Source organism: Coregonus lavaretus (genome assembly GCF_964263955.1).
Source record: "Coregonus lavaretus genome assembly, contig: HAP1_SCAFFOLD_524, whole genome shotgun sequence".
Classification (NCBI taxonomy): Eukaryota; Metazoa; Chordata; class Actinopteri; order Salmoniformes; family Salmonidae; genus Coregonus; species Coregonus lavaretus.
The window spans coordinates 236,186-256,423 of record NW_028164985.1 but is presented as its reverse complement, the minus strand read 5'-3'; the positions used below and the strand labels follow the sequence as shown (position 1 = coordinate 256,423).

At 45.3% G+C, this 20,238-nt stretch overlaps 1 protein-coding gene across 11 annotated transcripts in view; it reads left to right on the top strand.

The window, feature by feature from the left end:
- Positions 1 to 494: 494 nt before the first annotated feature.
- LOC311116389 (calcium/calmodulin-dependent protein kinase type II delta chain-like) overlaps positions 495 to 20,238 on the top strand; it is a 108,079-nt gene continuing 88,335 nt past the window's right edge. For 10 of the 11 annotated variants that reach the window (XM_084191468.1, XM_084191472.1, XM_084191475.1 and 7 more), the window contains exons 1-2: positions 538 to 852; positions 3,133 to 3,227. In XM_084191468.1, the coding sequence (XP_084047594.1) occupies positions 791 to 852; positions 3,133 to 3,227 (157 nt within the window). In that variant the 5' untranslated portion in view covers positions 538 to 790. Of the gene's footprint in view, positions 853 to 3,132; positions 3,228 to 20,238 lie in introns of all 11 variants that reach the window. The other variant, XM_084191467.1, reaches the window with a different exon arrangement.

Here is a 20,238-nt window from a genome sequence, read left to right as displayed (position 1 = left end):
AAATATGTTCCAACGTATTCCCACACATAAGATATATATGTGATCATATAGAAATGGAAGCAAGGTCTGAAATTATTATGTTTTAGTCAAATATGATATATGTTTGGCCTTCTTGAGGCCAATTTGCAGTCTACAAATTATTAGTAATTATGTTCCGACACCCTGACAATCCACTCAAGAAAAATAGGCCCGCGGCTGAATGTAGTTGATGATCACTGGACTACAGTCATTGATAAATGTAGGCCTCTTTACAGTGAGGGTCCGTGGCATTGACTGTAAAGGGTCCGTGGTTACAGCTAGGGGGAGGCGTTGTACTCTACAATGTTCAAAACCACGACGCGCTGGATAGAAAAAGTATTGCACCCAAAGCGCGAAGTGTAGTCAGTCACAGAGAACACCGATCCCTCTGCCCAAGCGTTGCTGACGTATGCCAAATCTTACAACACCTGGATAGGTATTTTAAGTATCAACTAACCACATCATATATTATAGCAATGTGTCAGTCGATGATGTGGCACGCAACCATTGGTTGAAGCATGTAACGTCTGCGCAGGGGAACGCGACCCAAGTCTCAACGTCCCTGACCACCCGTGAACTCCGTGCCAAAAACAATTCCTGGATTCGGAAACGGACCAGGAAAAGGAAAATTTGCAGTTTAAATGGTTATTCTGTGAATTTGTTTTTATCGTTTCAGAGGTGTGTCACTTTGAAACATTGGAGACTAGCTGTGAGGTTTAAAGTCCCGACCGAAAGAGACAGTTTTCCCTCTCCTCTGCACGCGTCCTTTGCCATGGCTTTGACAACCTGTACCAGATTTACCGACGAGTATAATCTCTACGAAGAGCTGGGGAAGTAAGTATTACAATGTTTTTGTTATTTCTCTCCAACACATCTGCATTGGATTATGTTTAGCTACTGCCGCTCTAAACGAGGGGTTATTCTTGATTACCTGTTACCTGTGTGTGGTGCACAGAAACCGTACCCGTTGTATTCAAACCGTACATTTGGTCTTCGAATGAATATTTCCAAACTTGTCCTTTCCAAAGGCGTCGTTGCGTTTGTTTGGATATCTTTACTGAATGTTTACGTAGGATTTCAATCGCTCTTGACATTATTTTCGTCTAACAAATCACTGCCCTTTCAGTGGAAAAACAACTGTGTTAGGGCGTTAATTTCCTAGTGGTGCGCTGTCGTAAATGGTAGTGTAAGTTTATGGAGAAATCCCTTATTTTCCCAGCTGTGATGTCATTCCCTGCTCACAGCAAAATGAAATTGACATAAATGTGACCTATTGATCCACTGATTGTTATTGCCGAGCGAGCAGCGCACATGCCATTCCGAAATATGCTATTCTTGGATCTATTTATAATCAAACAAAATAAAAAAATGCCATCGTTTTTAGCAACAATGTAAACGCATCGATATGAATTATAGGTTTTAAATGCATAGTAGAGCGAAAGGTTACCGCGTTAAATGTTTTTAAAAGCAGCCTTATCCCTGGGTGACCGAGAAGAATCCCTTGGCATTATTTTACCAGCAAAGCAAGGCGGCTTTGTGGGGTTGGAGACAATGAGGTCACTTGGCTTAGGCGGTCTTCAGCGCTTTTACCAGCGCGAGGCTCCATCTTCTAGCCTGGGCCCCAGCCGTCCCCATCTGAGCTTGACTACAGAAACTTGAATGAATGTGTACACCACTGAAGCAAAGAAACGAAATATAGATGCATGCTTTCAATGTATCCCTCTTTCTTTGGTTTTGTATGCAGCAGGTAATATACAGCAATTAGGTTTGGTAATCAGCCTCTCCATATGTATTCATGTCCCCCATGTGCTCTAGCTAGTAGGCTGTTATAGAGAGAAATAGTAATGGTGTAAATATGGGTATCTGCAACCCAATATGGCGAGCGGTTGTATGGAAAGCGAATCAGCTAATTCGGCAGATTTGTTGACACTCAAGAACGTTTTGTATGGCTGATTGGGCTCCACCACAAGTAGATAAGCCGCTGACCAGTGTTGTATCCGCCTGCCTGCCGACTTGCTTCCTACTGGGTATCATGGTCGTGTTATTTGTGTAAAACTAACAGGTAAATATGACTCATCATCTGGCTTAAAAACAGAAGTCCAAACTCTTGTGGTATGGTAGCTGCGTGGTAAGAAACAGAAGAAGAAGAAAAACACTGCTCAATCAAAACCGTCTAATATAAAGCAGAGCGCTTTCGACACGCCCACTCCCTTCGACACGCCCACTCCTTTCGACACGCCCACTCCCTTCGACACGCCCACTCCTTTCGACACGCCCACTCCTTTCCACACGCCCACCACTTTTCTTCATAATTCATAAAGGTCATGTTAACTGACTGCTATTATCTCATAGAACAAAAGGTATAAGATCTCCTAAGCCTGTGTTAACCTCAGACCTTATTTTCGGCGTTTATTCCAAAACCCTATTCGTTCTCCATTAATTTTTCCCATAGGAATGGCTGAACAAACCAGAAGTAACTTATTTCTGGGTTTTAGGACTAGAAGCTGGCTAGCTCTCTTAACCTCTTATCTTGCCATATAGCGCTCGCCAGCTTGTAGTCCTAAAACCCGAAAATGATCAAATTCGCCATCGTTGTCTTACGACACCACAGATAGCTCGAACCAGTCATGACTATTCAACAAAACAATACATAATTTTCAAGTTTCTTTTCAACACATTTCTTAGTTACATGATTGTATAACTAGCAAAGGAGTTTTGAAGTTGAGGGTGCAGTATTTATGAAGTTTTTCAATGAGGACGAAAACTGGCGTAGTTCAGCTAGCCAGCTAGTTTAGTCAGGGAAAACCAGGGAAAACAAACCCGGGACAGGATATAGCTGGGCGCATATGAATCCAGAAAATGAATGGTGAAGTCTCTTCCGGACACGGTAGATTCCTCCTCACCACTCTGTGGAGAAAGGAAATGGTTTTGGGATAGAACAAAACGTATCAGATCTCCTATACCTGTGTTTACCAGACCTTATTTTCGTCATTTATTCAAAAAAACATCCAAAAACGAACCATGGCGGAAATAGTGCCTACAAAAAGACGCCATTACTGTTGCTCTCTATATCAGTTGATTGTCTACTCATCACCATCTTTGTGTTTCCTAAAGGGGAGCTTTCTCCATAGTGAAAAGATGTATGAGGATCTCCAGCGGACAGGAGTATGCTGCCAAAATCATCAACACTAAGAAGCTATCTGCCAGGGGTAGGTGTCTTTACCATGTCTTTACCTTGTCTTTGCAGTTTCTGTTGAAAACAACTAAATACCCCAACTCCCTGTCAAAAGTTTCCAGTTAGAAACAAAAAGGTGGTAGTTATACGTTTTTACCTGCCGTTTATCTTCACATTACATGGCAGGTAGCTTAGTGGTTAAGAGCGTTGTGCCAGTAACCGAAAGGTCGCTGGTTCTAATCCCCGAGCCGACTAGGTGAAAAAACTGCCGATGTGCCCTTGAACAAGGCACTTAACCCTAATTGCTCTTGTAAGTCACTCTGGATAAGAGCGTCTGCTAAATGACTAAAATGTAAGAATGTAATGGAAATTACATTGGTATGCAGTTCACAGGAGGCTGCTGAGGGGAGAACGAACGGCTCATAATAATGGCCGAAACGGCGCGAATGGAATGGCATCAAATACCTGGAAACCATGTGTTTTGATGTATTTCATACCATTCCACTGATTCCGCTCCAGTCACGAGCCCGTTCTCCCCAATTAAGGTGATGCAGTTGGAGGTTGGGAGCACCCATTGTTTTGACATATGTCAGTAAATACCTGGTAAAATGACGTTACCCAGAGGAATTCTGTAGGTGGTTCTGGTTTGTGTTGCAACGCTGAGCTGTCACATGTCTTAAAGGTCTACCAGACAGTGGTAAGGCAGAAAACGTCTGGGGAAGTCTCGCTCAGGGTTATGTCCAACTGTCTTTACAGTTCTTATTTTATATCCTTAGTACCCATTATGGCGAGGGATGAAAACCTTGCTTGGTGTTATGACTCTCATACTGGTATCAGTTAACCTGCTTTGATTTCTGACATGAGTCACAGTGTAGCCTTCTGTGTCACAACCCCAGTCACTATGGGATAACTGAAGGGAAACTGCCAGTGGTAGAACTAGAGATGCATTCTTCATGACCTTTGTGTCTGTATCCTGGTGCTACTATAGAAAGTCTTGCCTTTGTAGAATGGACCTCCTGTCCAGGAAGTAGCGCAAGTCTTTTATTCTCTCTCTCCTTCTTTCTGAAGCAGCTGTGGGGAGCGGGTTGGTGGGTGCGTGGGCTGGGGCTCCCGCTGGTGAATGGCACTGCTGATTGATCCGTCCACATGCCTTAATGGGCTGCAGACAGACACGCACATGCACGCACATTTACACACATAGACAGACAAGTAAGGACTAAGAGACAGGAGGGGTGGATGATTAGGACTAAGACACAGGAGGGGTGGATGATTAGGACTAAGAGACAGGAGGGAGGGATGATTAGGACTAAGACACAGGAGGGGTGGATGATTAGGACTAAGACACAGGAGGGGTGGATGAGTAGGACTAAGAGACAGGAGGGAGGGATGATTAGGACTAAGAGACAGGAGGGGTGGATGATTAGGACTAAGAGACAGGAGGGAGGGATGATTAGGACTAAGAGACAGGAGGGAGGGATGATTAGGACTGAGACAGGAGGGAGGGATGATTAGGACTAAGAGACAGGAGGGGTGGATGATTAGGACTAAGACACAGGAGGGGTGGATGATTAGGACTAAGAGACAGGAGGGGTGGATGATTAGGACTAAGAGACAGGAGGGGTGGATGATTAGGACTAAGACACAGGAGGGGTGGATGATTAGGACTAAGACACAGGAGGGAGGGGTGATTAGGACTAAGACACAGGAGGGAGGGATGATTAGGACTAAGACACAGGAGGGAGGGGTGATTAGGACTAAGACACAGGAGGGAGGGGTGATTAGGACTAAGACACAGGAGGGAGGGATGATTAGGACTAAGAGACGGGGGGGTGGATGATTAGGACTAAGAGACAGGAGGGGTGGATGATTAGGACTAAGAGACAGGAGGGAGGGGTGATTAGGACTAAGACACAGGAGGGGTGGATGATTAGGACTAAGAGACAGGAGGGGTGGATGATTAGGACTAAGAGACAGGAGGGAGGGGTGATTAGGACTAAGAGACAGGAGGGGTGGATGATTAGGACTAAGAGACAGGAGGGGTGGATGATTAGGACTAAGAGACAGGAGGGAGGGGTGATTAGGACTAAGAGACAGGAGGGGTGGATGATTAGGACTAAGAGACAGGAGGGAGGGATGATTAGGACTAAGACACAGGAGGGAGGGATGATTAGGACTAAGACACAGGAGGGAGGGGTGATTAGGACTAAGACACAGGAGGGAGGGATGATTAGGACTAAGAGACAGGAGGGAGGGGTGATTAGGACTAAGAGACAGGAGGGAGGGATGATTAGGACTAAGACACAGGAGGGAGGGGTGATTAGGACTAAGACACAGGAGGGAGGGATGATTAGGACTAAGAGACAGGAGGGAGGGGTGATTAGGACTAAGACACAGGAGGGAGGGGTGATTAGGACTAAGACACAGGAGGGAGGGGTGATTAGGACTAAGACACAGGAGGGAGGGGTGATTAGGACTAAGACACAGGAGGGAGGGATGATTAGGACTAAGACACAGGAGGGGTGGATGATTAGGACTAAGACACAGGAGGGAGGGGTGATTAGGACTAAGAGACGGGAGGGGTGGATGATTAGGACTAAGACACGGGAGGGGTGGATGATTAGGACTAAGAGACGGGAGGGGTGGATGATTAGGACTAAGACACAGGAGGGAGGGGTGATTAGGACTAAGACACAGGAGGGAGGGATGATTAGGACTAAGACACAGGAGGGAGGGGTGATTAGGACTAAGACACAGGAGGGAGGGATGATTAGGACTAAGACACAGGAGGGAGGGGTGATTAGGACTAAGACACAGGAGGGAGGGATGATTAGGACTAAGACACAGGAGGGAGGGGTGATTAGGACTAAGAGACAGGAGGGAGGGGTGATTAGGACTAAGAGACAGGAATGTAATTGTATCACAGACAGGAGCTATGTCTAGAACAGAACATGAATAAAATGAGAGAGAGAGAATAGGGCTGGAGTGAGGAGGTGGTGCCCTATTCTTTAAACAATCCCCTTTATGGTACAGAGAGAAGATTAGATTGCTGAACTGTTGAATAGAGGGAGGCCCAGAGAGGATTGAGGAGAAGTGTATTGGGGTTTTTCCATTATTGATCCCATTCTAGGATTGGCTTGACTGATTGGCTCCACTGAGCCACCCCCACCCTGAGAGAAGATGAAGAGAGATGGAGAATGTGAGGCAAAAAGAGACGGGGAGACAGGGGGAGTGAAAAAATACATTTGAACGGGAGGAGCGAAAGGTGGGTAGAGGTGAGTTGGTGAGCAAGATTTTGTTAGAGACGGGGAGACAGAGACGGAGAAATGGGATGAATTGGAGAGACTGATGGAGAGGGAGAGAGAGTGGGGCGAGATGAGGAGGAGAGAGATGGATGTGAGGAGAGATGGGGAAAGAATAGTGCTAGCGGAGCGATCACATCTCTCCCGTCCTCAGCTGAAGGTCATCTTACAGGAGGGAAACCCCAGATCTGCTGTCTGTGCCAGTCAGTACCAGGGCCACGACTGGAGGAACATACTAAATAGACAGGGGATCTTAACTCTTACAGGTTATGTGGCGATAAACCAAGGCAGTATATTTTAAGATGTTAATCTAGGACCAGCCTTTTTAAATCTTACCCTTTCCTCAAAGAAGTAGAGTAATATATATATATATATATAATTGATTGGATTTATATAGCACTTTACTCAAAGCACTTTACATAGTAGGGGGAAACTCACCTCATCCACCAGCAATGTGTAGCACCCACCTGGGAAATGCACAGCAAACATTTTTGTGCCTGGACGCTCACCACACATCAGCTATCGAGGTGAGGAGTGATACAGTATATGCCAATTAGGAATGAGAGGAATTATTAGGTGTCCATGATGGAATGGGGCCAGGTTGGGAGTTTTGCCATGACACCAGGGTTAACACCCCTACTCTTACGATAAGTACCAATGGGATTTTTAATGAGCACAGAGAGTCAGGACACCCATTTAACCTCCCATCAGAAAGATAGCACCCTACGCAGGGCAATGTCCCCTTCACTGCCCTGGGGATCTTAGACCAGAGGGAAGACTGCCCCCTACTGGCCATCCAACACCACTTCCAGCAGCATCTGGTATCTCATCCAGGGACCGGCCCTGTTCAGCTTCAGAGGCAAGTCAGCAGTGGGATGCTGGGTGGTATACTGCTGGCAACCTGTAGATGGTGGTTTATCAATTGGGTGAGCTTTATCTATACCCCTATATGGTGTTATCAAAGCCTTATCAAAGCACAGAGAAATGTGGACACAGTGGATCGGTTTTTGGTTCACTGTATTGATTTAGTTAGATCGTGTTATCAAATCAGTGTGTACCTGTTATCAAATCAGTCTGTCCCTATATTTAATTGTGTGTGTCTGTCCCTTTCTCTGTAAACCACCACGAGCAGCGCACTGATCTAATAACAGCCGTCTTACTTTATGTTTGAGGGAATGAGTTACAGTTTGGACATTCAAGGTTACTCCTCCTTGCACTGGGGATTCCCAAAGTGGGGCATGCGACTTCTGATGGACGGAGGATAAATTCAGAGGCTCGTGCGATAGTGAGACTCCTTAGGGAATAGTCCCTCTCTAATAACCCACACTCCTTTTGGCTCGCCGTGTGGAGGTGTGTTGAAGGTACAGACCTATTTTCCTCACACACTTGTGTCAATGCATGGGCTTTGGGAGTGTTTTTGACTTGTTGCACTTCTTCTTGTCTCTCATTTGGTGATTTCCCACTTCTATAAATTGGTTAGTATTAAGCATGTATAGGTTTTTGTGCCGCTTGCTTTGTGGTTAGATGAGGAAGTATCCGTTTTTGAAGCCAACTCAATGTCATACGTTTGTGCATATCCTACTAGGCTCTGTCAGGCTCATTCTCTGCTAATGAGAGGGGTGTAGACGTGATTGGTTGATTAGCAAACCAGGCCGGAGAGGGTTAAACCCCCCCGGTCCATCATATAGGGTCTGGAGCCTGGATTTGTTTCCTAATGCCAGGGGCTCACTGGGAGATTTACAGATCGTTCTACTGATGCCACACATGAAAGAAGGGATAGAGGGAGAAATGTAGGGGCCGCGGGAGAAAGAGAAGGTATGTATGTGATGAGTGACATGGTTGCGCTGTCTTCTCATCCTCCAGCGTGTTCTCCTGGAGAACCCCCTCTCCACACACACACACACTAAATAAATAAAAGTCACCCTGCCCTGTGCTGTGGCTCATCCTTTGATCTGGCCTGTCCAATATGGCTGACCTTGGTGTCTGGGAATGTTCACACCAGCATGAATACAGATGACTCAATCACCCCAAAGCTCTGTCTAATATGTGGATCTGGGGCACTCACTATGCTGTGAGGTTCCCCAAGGTGTGAGGGATCACTCCGTTCCATGTCTGTATACCTCCTGTGAGGTATTTAAGCATGTCTCTCTTTTTCTCCTACTCATCTCTCTCTCACTTTTTTCTCTGTCGTCTCTCTCGGTCTCGGTCTCTCTCGCGCTACTCTGTCACTGTCTCCGTCTCGCTCTCTCCTCTCTTCTGTCTATTGCTCTCCTCTCTCTCTCGCTCTCCTCTCTCTCTTGTTCTCCTCTGTCGTCTCTCTCTCTCCGTCTCTCTCTCTCGCTCTCTGTTTCTGTCTCTCTTGCTCTCTTCTGTCTGTCCCTCTCTCACGGCCGGAGGGTTGAGTCACAAACAGTGTTTGTTTAAAAAAAATCTCCTGTAAATCTGTATTTGTGTAAGAGCAAAGTCCTCAGTCCATTTAACCCTCATATTCCATAAGTGGGAATAAGTGTGTGTAGCTCACTGCTTTACATGACAGAGCCAATCAGCACACGCATTGGGTATTTTACTGAGCTAAAACATTCCCAGAGCCAATCAGTACACGCACAGAGCATTTCTAGAACATCAGAGGAACAAAAGAAAAGCTGCAACGATTTGGTATGGTGTCAGGAGAACATTACCTGTGTGTGTGTGTGTGTGTGTATTTATTTGCATCCACCCCAGGGCCCCCCCCCTCCCGACTGAGCATTGCACGCCTGCACGGGCAGGCTAAAAATATCTCATTAGAAAACAGAGAAAGGAAGGGAGGGAGGGAGAGGGGAGGAAGAGCTGGAGAGAGGGAGACAGTTGACTGACACGATCAGAATGAGCAAAATAGTAATGGATCCTTAGAAAAGCTATTTTATATTTGGCTGCTCAATGAATCAATCAATCAATGAATCAATGAATGACCGAATCAATCAATCAAATGTCTTTATAGGCCTGTATTTAGGCCTTCATTTGTAGCCTGAATTGGGTCGCATCAACGAATCGCTAAATATATTCCAGGTTCTTGTTATTTTTACTCAATTTCTACCGAACGGTGACAAGAACAGTTGTAGGGGGAGATGGGAGACACCAGAACAGCATGAATGATACATGATGAGAGGAGCGCACCACGCCTTGGCCAAATGTGCATCGGAACATGTTATTAGCCGGCGTGTCGATGGAAATTGCTTAAACAAACCTAAGAAAATCACAGAGATGGAATCTGGTCTCATCCCTGGGTTGGCGTATCATTGGTGTGGAGGATGGGTTTCAACCACTCTCTCTTGTGCTTTCAGGAAAGAAAATAGTTCTCTACTGTCCGTGATTGTCATGAAATCCAGATGTTTTGTCTTTAAATCTGTTTTTTTGAAGTGGCAGATCTTTGATTTACTGTTTCGTCATTTAAATGCTTTGTTTGGCACCAAGGGGATGGACAAGTTATCGATTACTTGAATCTAAAGAGGAAGCCGTCATTAATATTAATTAGTTACCAGTGTCTCTTCTCACTGTGAATGATAACCGTGATGGATATCTGTGGATTATGCGTCCCTCAATACACACACAAACACACACACAAGCGCTTGTTTCCCAGCGCTAAACACATCAGTCTATCGCATATCCTCTGTCACATCACCGCTAATACTAAAACACAGAAACACTGATCAGGTGTCAGAGCTAGCGAGGGATTTAGTTTCTAAAATCTTTCACTCGTTTTTGTACTTTCTTTCTCTCCTTTGCCCGTTTTCCAGTTGACTAAAACAGCCCTGTTTTCGTCCAATTTTTCTGTGTGTGTGTGCGTGCTCTGTTTATTTTCAGACCTGACGTGAACTCCCCAAGGAGCGCTACACTAGCTAGCTCCACTGCCGTACCACTACAGCACAGCCAGGCGTAGAAGCACTCCTCATATAATATACAGAGACAGAATGACAATCCACTAAAAACAGCTGAAATCAAAGTTGATTCAGAATTCCTGTATGTTCTGTGGTTTTTCCAATTCCTGTTTTTTTTACCAGAGGGGGTTTGGGGCGGAGGGATTTTCAGTTCATGAATGAATGCAAAATAATTCAGCTCGTACTGCGTGTAAGAGGTTTTGATTTGCGTTTGTGTAAACACACACCAATACGAACACACACACACACACACACACACATTGTGTATCACATCGAACCGAACCCCAGATCCAATCTACGTAATCAAAGCCTGTCGTCCCTGATGAATCTGCGTCTATTTCCACCGGTGGAGGGATAAATGTGAGCTTTCCCCGGGGCTTCAGTCTAAATCCTCATTTAGCCAAGTAGGCCAGTAGGTGGAGTCAAGGGGGACGGGGTCTCCCTTAATTAGAGCCTCTTTGTCTGGGAGAGGGATGAGGGACAGAGGTGGTGCTCCACAGGAGCCCAGAGGTGCTCTCCCACTCTTAATGAACGATGGCACCCTTCACCGGGCCTTCTATGGTTATGTCTGTTTTCCTCTCACTGTCATTTTCTCTCACGCTCTCTCTGAGAGATCTAACGGGATGGAAACTTTCAAGGAAACATTATTTTTCATTACATTGACCTCTGACCCTTGGTGTCTTTTGCTGTCCTTAGGGCTGCTGGGAGAGAGGTTATATGTACATGTCTTCTGTGTTGAGGTGAGCACCAGGAAGTACCTATGGAAACGCACCGCAGTAATGAGACTCGTATAGATGGAATATGATATACATTGCGAATATTCCCTCTCGACACCAGTCCATGTCGTTCTTCCACAGCCTGCTAGACAGTCTCGCAGGTGTCACATGCTTTATTATAGCTTATGTTCCAAGCCGAGACTGTCCAACACGCTCCCTAATACAAGCAGAACATATCCATTCTCCTTCACACCGCCGCCATAGAAAGCACTACCTTCCTCATCTGCATGAATGTGTTCATGGGGCTGTTATTCCAGCCGTCTCTGGTGAGGTGGAAGGAGTTATCCCCAGCAGCACTGACCAGGCCATGCGTTTCTATTACACACCGCCAGGTACATGATGAGTGTCTGTGTGCGGAGGGCACATGGCCAGGCAGTCAGTGACCCCCCTCCTTGCTGAGCAGGAAATTAGATGGCGTAGTTATGGACATGTGCAGAGTATAAATTAACATGAAGAACGACGTGCTGTAAAATCAATTTATAGAGGATATATGTTGCATGTTTTCCCTCCTAGATACTGTTTCTATCTCAGACGGTAACTTTTCTCATTTTTTACATTTTAGCAGACGCTCTTATCCAGAGCGATTAACAGTAGTGAGTGTATACATTTTAATTGGTACTAGTCCCCTGTTGGAATCGAACCCACAACCCTGGCGTTGCAAGTGCCATGCTCTACCAACTGAGCCACACGGGACCATGGAGCTAACTTGAGTATAATGACACTCCTTTATAGCAATACTCAGCAGGAACTCTGCATCTGTCAAACCACACCGACACTCTCCTCACTGCATATATGCTTGTGTGTACATAGACTGTGGAGGAGCGATGGGGCACCTCTAGATATGTTTATAAACCGTGGAGGAGCGATAAGGCACCTGTAGATATGTTTAGTAGATGAGTGTGTTTCCTCACGTGTATTGCTTACATAACCTACGTCTGATACCATTGTTATAACTCAAAGCTGTGATCGTTGTCACCGCCTCTTATGCTACACTACCACTCTACATTACCCCAATAGGAGACCATTTTGTATCTCTCATACGATGTCTGTTCTGTTCATCAGCCACATTGTCATGCCAGAGCTTTAACGAGCCGACAATCAGTTCCCCTCATACAAACTTCACGTCAATGTTCAGGCGATGTTCCATCAGTAATGACCCGTATGTGGTAGACCAGCCCTCTCGTGCTCTCCCTTGGTAATTAACCGCTCACACTGGGGCTAATTAAGGGGTTATAATGATGCATGACTCACCCAGAGACCACAGACATAATGTAGCTGCAAAAGGCTACTCCTGTTGCTACTGTATGCGTACCCAGCCAACGCAGTGCCGGAGTGTCAGGGAAATGGAGAGCAGGCGGGATGCTGATGACTGCTTGTTCTCTCTCTCCATCTTGACTAGGTGTGAGAGGAGCTCTCTCTCTCTCCATCTTGACTAGGTGTGAGAGGAGCTCTCTCTCTCTCCATCTTGACTAGGTGTGAGAGGAGCTCTCTCTCTCGCCATCTTGACTAGGTGTCTGACTAGAGGAGCTCTCTCCATCTTGACTAGGTGTGAGAGGAGCTCTCTCTCTCTCTCCATCTTGACTAGGTGTGAGAGGAGCTCTCTCTCTCTCCATCTTGACTAGGTGTGAGAGGAGCTCTCTCTCTCTCTCCATCTTGACTAGGTGTGAGAGGAGCTCTCTCTCTCGCCATCTTGACTAGGTGTCTGACTAGAGGAGCTCTCTCCATCTTGACTAGGTGTGAGAGGAGCTCTCCCTCTCTCCATCTTGACTAGGTGTGAGAGGAGCTCTCTCTCTCTCTCCATCTTGACTAGGTGTGAGAGGAGCTCTCTCTCTCGCCATCTTGACTAGGTGTCTGACTAGAGGAGCTCTCTCTCCCTCCATCTTGACTAGGTGTCTGACTAGAGGAGCTCTCTCTCCCTCCATCTTGACTAGGTGTCTGACTAGAGGAGCTCTCTCTCTCTCTCCATCTTGACTAGGTGTCTGACTAGAGGAGCTCTCTCTCTCTCCATCTTGACTAGGTGTGAGAGGAGCTCTCTCTCTCTCCATCTTGACTAGGTGTCTGACTAGAGGAGCTCTCTCTCCCTCCATCTTGACTAGGTGTCTGACTAGAGGAGCTCTCTCCATCTTGACTAGGTGTCTGACTAGAGGAGCTCTCTCCATCTTGACTAGGTGTGAGAGGAGCTCTCTCTCCCTCCATCTTGACTAGGTGTGAGAGGAGCTCTCTCTCCCTCCATCTTGACTAGGTGTCTGACTAGAGGAGCTCTCTCTCCCTCCATCTTGACTAGGTGTCTACTAGAGGAGCTCTCTCTCTCTCCATCTTGACTAGGTGTGAGAGGAGCTCTCTCTCCCTCCATCTTGACTAGGTGTGAGAGGAGCTCTCTCTCCCTCCATCTTGACTAGGTGTCTAACTAGAGGAGCTCCATCCATCTTGACTAGGTGTCCCTCCAGTAGAGGAGCTCTCTCTCCCTCCATATTGACTGGGTTTGAGACTATAGGAGTAAAGTACCGTCATTCTGTCACCCAAAGCGAGATGAGACATCTGTCAGGATCTGTGTAGTAGCAGGTTGTTCTCAGGCTGTGTCCTGTGAGGCCAAGCCACCCAGTCGATTGTGTTTGGGTGTGTGTTTGCTCGCCCTATCACAGATACCAGAAGGTTTACTCTTTCTTGCCATAGTGTAAATCTCCTCACATGTACTGTTGGACCACTGTCCTCATCACATTCCTGCTCCATGAGTCGGGACCGCCAATCAATATAGGCTCTCTGGTGGCTACGGTTAGCCACCTGTGGTTACCTTAGCCTTAACCACTGCTATCCGCTGTTGCCGTGAGCAACTGCTCCACCAACCTTGACCACTTCCCAATGCTGTTCAAAGCCTACTCTAAGGCTGCGTTTACACAGGCAGCCCAATTCTGATATTTTGCCACTGATTGGTCATAAGACCAATCAGATCAGATCCTTTGCCAATAATTGGGCAGAAGATCAGAATTGGGCTGCCTGTGTAAACGCAGCCTAAGTAATATGCTGTATCCAGACCCAGACAGTAATTCCAACATTCTCAGATTGATCTCTTTAGAGATGGTGTAAACACACCACAGCTGGAATGCGTGCTCTCTTGGGAATTTTAGATAGCTTTAGTTTGTTTACCTTTCAGACAAAATGTCTTGCCAAATTCAGTCCAAAAGCGGTCAGCGTTGCTTACAATGTCAGCATCGGCTTCCTAGAGTCTCGCCTGGATGTTGAGCGTTGAGAAATGGACTGTATATACAGTATATTTGATAATGATATACCACTTGCCTGTTTGGCTTCCATGTGCTTATCACATAAAAAAAACACACTCATTAAATGTGAATACTGTCTGGGTCTGGATACAGCATATTACTTAGGCTGCGTTTAGACAGGCAGCCTAATTCTGATCTTTTGCCCAATTATGGGCAAAGGATCTGATTGGTCAAAAGACCAATTAGTGGCAAAAGATCAGAATTGGGCTGCCTGTGTTTTATCCTCCCTCATTTTAGTTCTTCTTTTTCGGCCCAGCCTCTGAAGCTTCCCCCATCTAGCCCTCATTTAGTTGCTTGCTCTCTGTTAGGGAACTTTCTCTTTTTGTCTTGTATTTTTCCCTGAGCTAATTAAAGTGTGATGACTGGGCTGGGCTGTGAGACTGGGGGAGATCTCAAGGAACAGATGGCTGCTAGCTGGTTGAGCTTAACTCTCTCAGGCCTAGCGGAGAAACTGAACCGACTCAACCAAGGATTCCAGAACATCTAGAAGCCAGCCAGGGATTTCTGCTTTCCAGTATGTTTCCCAAAAAGGAATCCCAATGTTGTCGCATGCTTATGACAACTAGATGTAGAAAGTATTTTGTGGTCACTTGAATTAGCCTTTTAAAAAGGTCTGCTTGGTGTATCTGCCAACCTCTGACCTACAATATGTTCTTAGATTTTTATTGCAGAAGAAGCAGTTTGGTTATTTTCAGGAGATTTTCTTTCTGTGCTCTTCTTCTTTTTAGCCTCCTGGCATGGAATCTCACCATGTGACCACAAGCATCTTCCTCAGATGCTGTGCAAACACCAGTCAACGCTATGGGCCACTGCACCTGCCGCGTCTCACACCATCCTACTGGAAGGGTCATTTTAGACCTGAGAGGAGAAAAGAAAACGTGCCTGATGATGGGGGAAAAAACAAGAGGTCCTTTCGAGGGCAGTGTTAGCTAGCTAGCTATGTTCGCTTTAGCCCCATCGTCTCCCATTTCCTGAGAATGAGGGTTCTATCCTGTATGCAAATGCTCTATCAGTGTGGTCAGAGATGAGCCTGTATGCTAGCTACGTCTATCCATTTAAAAGTGTGTCGGCAGAATTTTATTTATTTTTTAAAGTACATATTTCTTTCAGCGGAGGCAACACTTTAGCTAAATGAATATAGGGGAAACACTGGAGCCTTATGACTCACTGTAACACTGTCATTTGGACTTTTCAGATTATGGAGGAAAAGTTTCTCATTAGAAATTATGCAGGTCACAATCATAAGCAATTTGAGATAATTGAGGTTGTGTTGCACACTGCTGTTGAGATGAACCGCCTCCGGTTAAAGGTGACTCAGTTCTACGACGTCAATGGGAGAGTGACTGTTTTTGTGTGTGTGTGTGTGCACACGTTAATGCACTGCCTATTGGGATTCATATCACTTTTGATTAGCTTGTCCTGGTATGTCCTATATGCAAATGTGCCTATGTAGGTGACACTTTTAGTCAAATGAAAGGGAAAGAGAGCGAAGGCAATTTGAATTTTGAAACTTGTTCGCAACAAATTATTCAAAGGATATAGTGTGCATGTGATCCTTGCGTGAAGGTCTCTCTCACATTATCCTAATGATAATAACCCATTACAATCCCAGATAGTGTGTGTGTGTGTAGATTCCTCTACCCCTAGCCAATATCACTTTGTGGCTCTGCTTTAGCAATGAGTCACCCACTCCTTCTACACAAGACCGAAAGAGAAGACCAAGACATATTGCCTTCTACTGTATTTTCTAATCACCGTGTGTTTGGGGTTTGTTTCAGGGGCCAGACATTCCAATCTAGCCGCTCATTAAGTCGTTATCTCTTCGAGGAAAGAAAATATGATTTTGAAAGTTCACTGTGTCTGAAGAGTATTAAAGGAGTTTGTGGGTATTTGACCTTTTTTGACTGTTCGAGTACTCGCATGAGTTTTTTCCGAGTACTCCAATGAAGAAGAAAAAAGCTATTTTAGAACAAGGGCCGCACTGGTAAAAAAATATGTGCACATTTATCTATACTGAACAAAAATATTAAGGCAACATGAAACAATTTCAATGATTTTACTGAGTTACAGTTCATATAAGGAAATCAGTCAATTCAAATAAATTCATGAGGCCCTAATCTATGGATTTCACATGACTGGGCAGAGGCGCAGCCATGGGTGAGCCTAGGAGGGCATAGGCCCACCCACTTGGGAGCCAGACCCACCCACTGGGTACCCAGCCAATCAGAATACGTTTTTCCCCACAAAAGGGCTTTATTACAGACAGAAATACTCTTCAGTTTCTGTGGCTGGTCTCCGATGTTCCCGCAGATGAAGAAGTCGGATGTGGAGGTCCTGGGCTGGCGTAGTTACACGTGGTTGTGAGGTCGGTTGGACGTACTGCCAAATTCTCTAAAACAACATTGGAGGCGGCTTATGGTAGAGAAATAAACATTAAATTATCTGGCAACAGCATTGTTGGACATTCCTGCAGTAAGCATGCCAATTGCACACTCCCTAAAAATTTGAGACATCTGTGGCATTGTGTTGTCTGACAAAACTGCACATTTTTAGAGTGGCCTTTTATTGGCCCCAGCACAAGGTGCACCTGTGTAATGATCATGCTGTTTAATCAACTTCTTGATATGTCACACCTGTTAGGTGGATGGATTATCTTGGCAAAGGAGAAATGCTCACAAACAGGGATGTAAACACATTTCTGCAACAATATTTTGAGAGAAAGAAATACTCATGCCCATCCCTAGGAGGGAGAGAGGGGGAGGGAGGGGAGAGGGGGGGAGGGAGGGAGGGGGAGAGGGAGAGAGAGAGAGAATTGTTGGTGTAATCACAATTAATTATAGTCTCAGCATCATTGCCAGAGCATCGCAGGCTGACTGCATGTTCTCTCTGCCCCCAGATGGCTGGATTACACTGTTTTAATTCCTGCTCCAGTGTACTGATCACTTTCATACATCTGTCAAAAGACCCCAGGGAAGTGGTTTGGACTAATGACAGGCACTGGCAGATTGGGATGAGTGTTTGGCTGCGTTTACACAGGCAGGACAATTCTGATATTTTGCCACAATTTTGATATTTTCCCCAAAATTGGGCGAAATATCAGAATTGGGCTGCCTGTGTAAACGCAGTCTTTGTGTGTGAAGATCAGGGAGGACTAGTGTTGCCGCGGAGTGATGCAAAAAACCAGGCTGACATTTGCTGGCTAGGGTTGCAAAAACCCTGTAACGTTAAAAAAATTCCCAGGTTTACCAGAACTCCCGGTTGGAGGATGTTCTGATTCCCCTGCGTATTCCCTCCTGATTCCAGGAATTTTCATTTGTCTACATTAATGTGGATGCTACCTTGATTACAGATAGTCCTGAATGAATCATGAATAATGATGAGTGAGAAAGTTAGACACACACATCATACCCCCAAGACATGCTAACCTCTCACCATTACAATAACAGCATTAATGTAGAAGTGTTTAGAAACATATTATATTCTTTGCAATAAAAGTGACTCCGAAATTACACTACATTATTTACCATTCATTTCTATTGGGTACAAAATAATCTGAGACACAACCAAAACAAACAGCAAATGAATCAAGCAAGTTTGTAGAGTCACAAGCTTGATGTAATCATTGCGTGCTAGGAATATGGGACCAAATGCTAAACTTTTGACTACTTTAATACACATACAGTATAAGTCAATTTCTCCCAATACTTTTAGTCCCCCTAAACTGGGGACTATGTACAAAAAGTGCTGTAATTTCTAAACGGTTCACTCAATATGGCTGAATTAAAGCTGACAGTCGGCACTTTAACCTCAGTCATTGAATCATTTGAAATCTAAAGTGCTGGACAACAGAGCGAAAAAAAATTTTTTGTTGCTGTTCCAATACTTTTGGAGCTCACTGTGTGTTAGTGTTACTCTAGCCTCGTCGGGAATCTGGGGAAGTTCCATGGCAGAGATCGGCTAAAGAGGGGTCGGAACCCGGTGTAAATCAGTGACGCCTCCCAACACATCAAACCAATCAAAGTACTTTTCCCACATTTTGTTTAAGTTACAGCCTTATTCTAAAATGGATTAAATAAATGTTCTTCCTCATCAATACAATACCCCATAATGATGAAGTGAAAACAGGTTGTTAGACATTTTTGCAAATGTATTAAAAATAAACATACCTTATTTACATAAGTATTCAGACCCTTTGCTATGATATTCGAAATTTACCTCAGGTGCATCCTGTTTCCAATGATCATCCTTGAGATGTTTCTACAACTTGATTGTGGTAAATTCAATTGATTCGAAATTATTTGGGAAGGCACACACCTGTCTATATAAGGTCCCACAGTTGACAGTGCATGTCAGAGCAAAAACCAAGCCATGAGGTGGAAGCAATTTTCTGTAGAGCTCCGAGACAGGATTGTGTCGAGGCACAGATCTGAGGAAGGGTACCAAAACATTTCTGCAGCATTGAAGGTCCCAAAGAACACAGTGGCCTCCATCATTCTTAAATGGAAGATGTTTGGAACCTCCTACACTCTTCCTAGAGCTGGCCGCCCGGGCCAAACTGAACAATCGGGGGAGAAGGACCTTGGTCAGGGAGGTGACCAAGAACCCGATGGTCACTCTGACAGCGCTCCAGAGTTCCTCTGTGGGGATGGGAGAACCTTCCAGAAGGACAACCATCTCTGCAGCACTCCACCAATCAGGCCTTTATGGTAGAGTGGCCAGACGGAAGACACTCCTCAGTAAAAGGAACATGACAGCCTGCTTGGAGTTTGCCAAAAGGCATCTAAAGGACTCTCAGACCATGAGAAACAAGATTCTCTGGTCTGATGAAACCAAGATTGAATTCTGGCCTGAATGCCAAGCGTCACGTCTGGAGGAAACCTGGCACCATCCCCACGGTGAAGCATGTTGGTGGCAGCGTCATGCTGTGGGGATGTTTTTCAGCAGCAGGGACTGGAAGACTAGTCAGAATTGAGGGAAAGCTGAACGGAGCAAAGTACAGAGAGATCCTTAATGAAAACCTGCTCCAGAGCGCTCAGGACATCAGACTGGGGTGAAGGTTCAACTTCCAACAGGACAACAACCCTAAGCATACAGCCAAGACAACTCAGGAGGGGCTTCAGGACAAGTCTCAATGTCCTTGAGTGGCCCAGCCAGAGCCCAGACTTGAACCTGATCGAACATCTCTGGAGAGACCTGAAAATAGCTGTGCAGCGATGCTCCCCATCCAACCTGACAGAGCTTGAGAGGATCTGCAGAGAAGAATGGGAGAAACTCCCCAAATGCAGGTGTGCCAAGCTTGTAGCGTCATACCCAAGAAGACTCGAGGCTGTAATTACTGCCAAAGGTGCTTCAACAAAGTACTGAGTAAAAGGTCTGAATACTTATGTAAATGTTACATTAGAGTTTTTTGTTGTTTTCTTTTGTTGAAATTTGCAAAAATGTCTTTAAAAACCTGTTTTTGCTTTGTCATTATGGAGTATTGTGTGTAGATTGAGGGGGACAAAACAATTTCATCAATTTTGGAATAAGGCTGTATAGTAAGAATGTGGAACAAGTCGAGGGATCTGAATACTTTCCGAATGCACTTTAGCTAGCCACAATGAGTTGAGTTTTGAGAAAAGTCAGCGAACCTTGTAAGCTACTAACTACCTAGCTACTACAGTTGGGGGGGGGGGGGGGAGAGTATTTAGTCAGCCACCAATTGTGCAAGTTCTCCCACTTAAAAAGATGAGAGAAGCCTGTAATATTCATCATAGGTACACGTCAACTATGACAGAC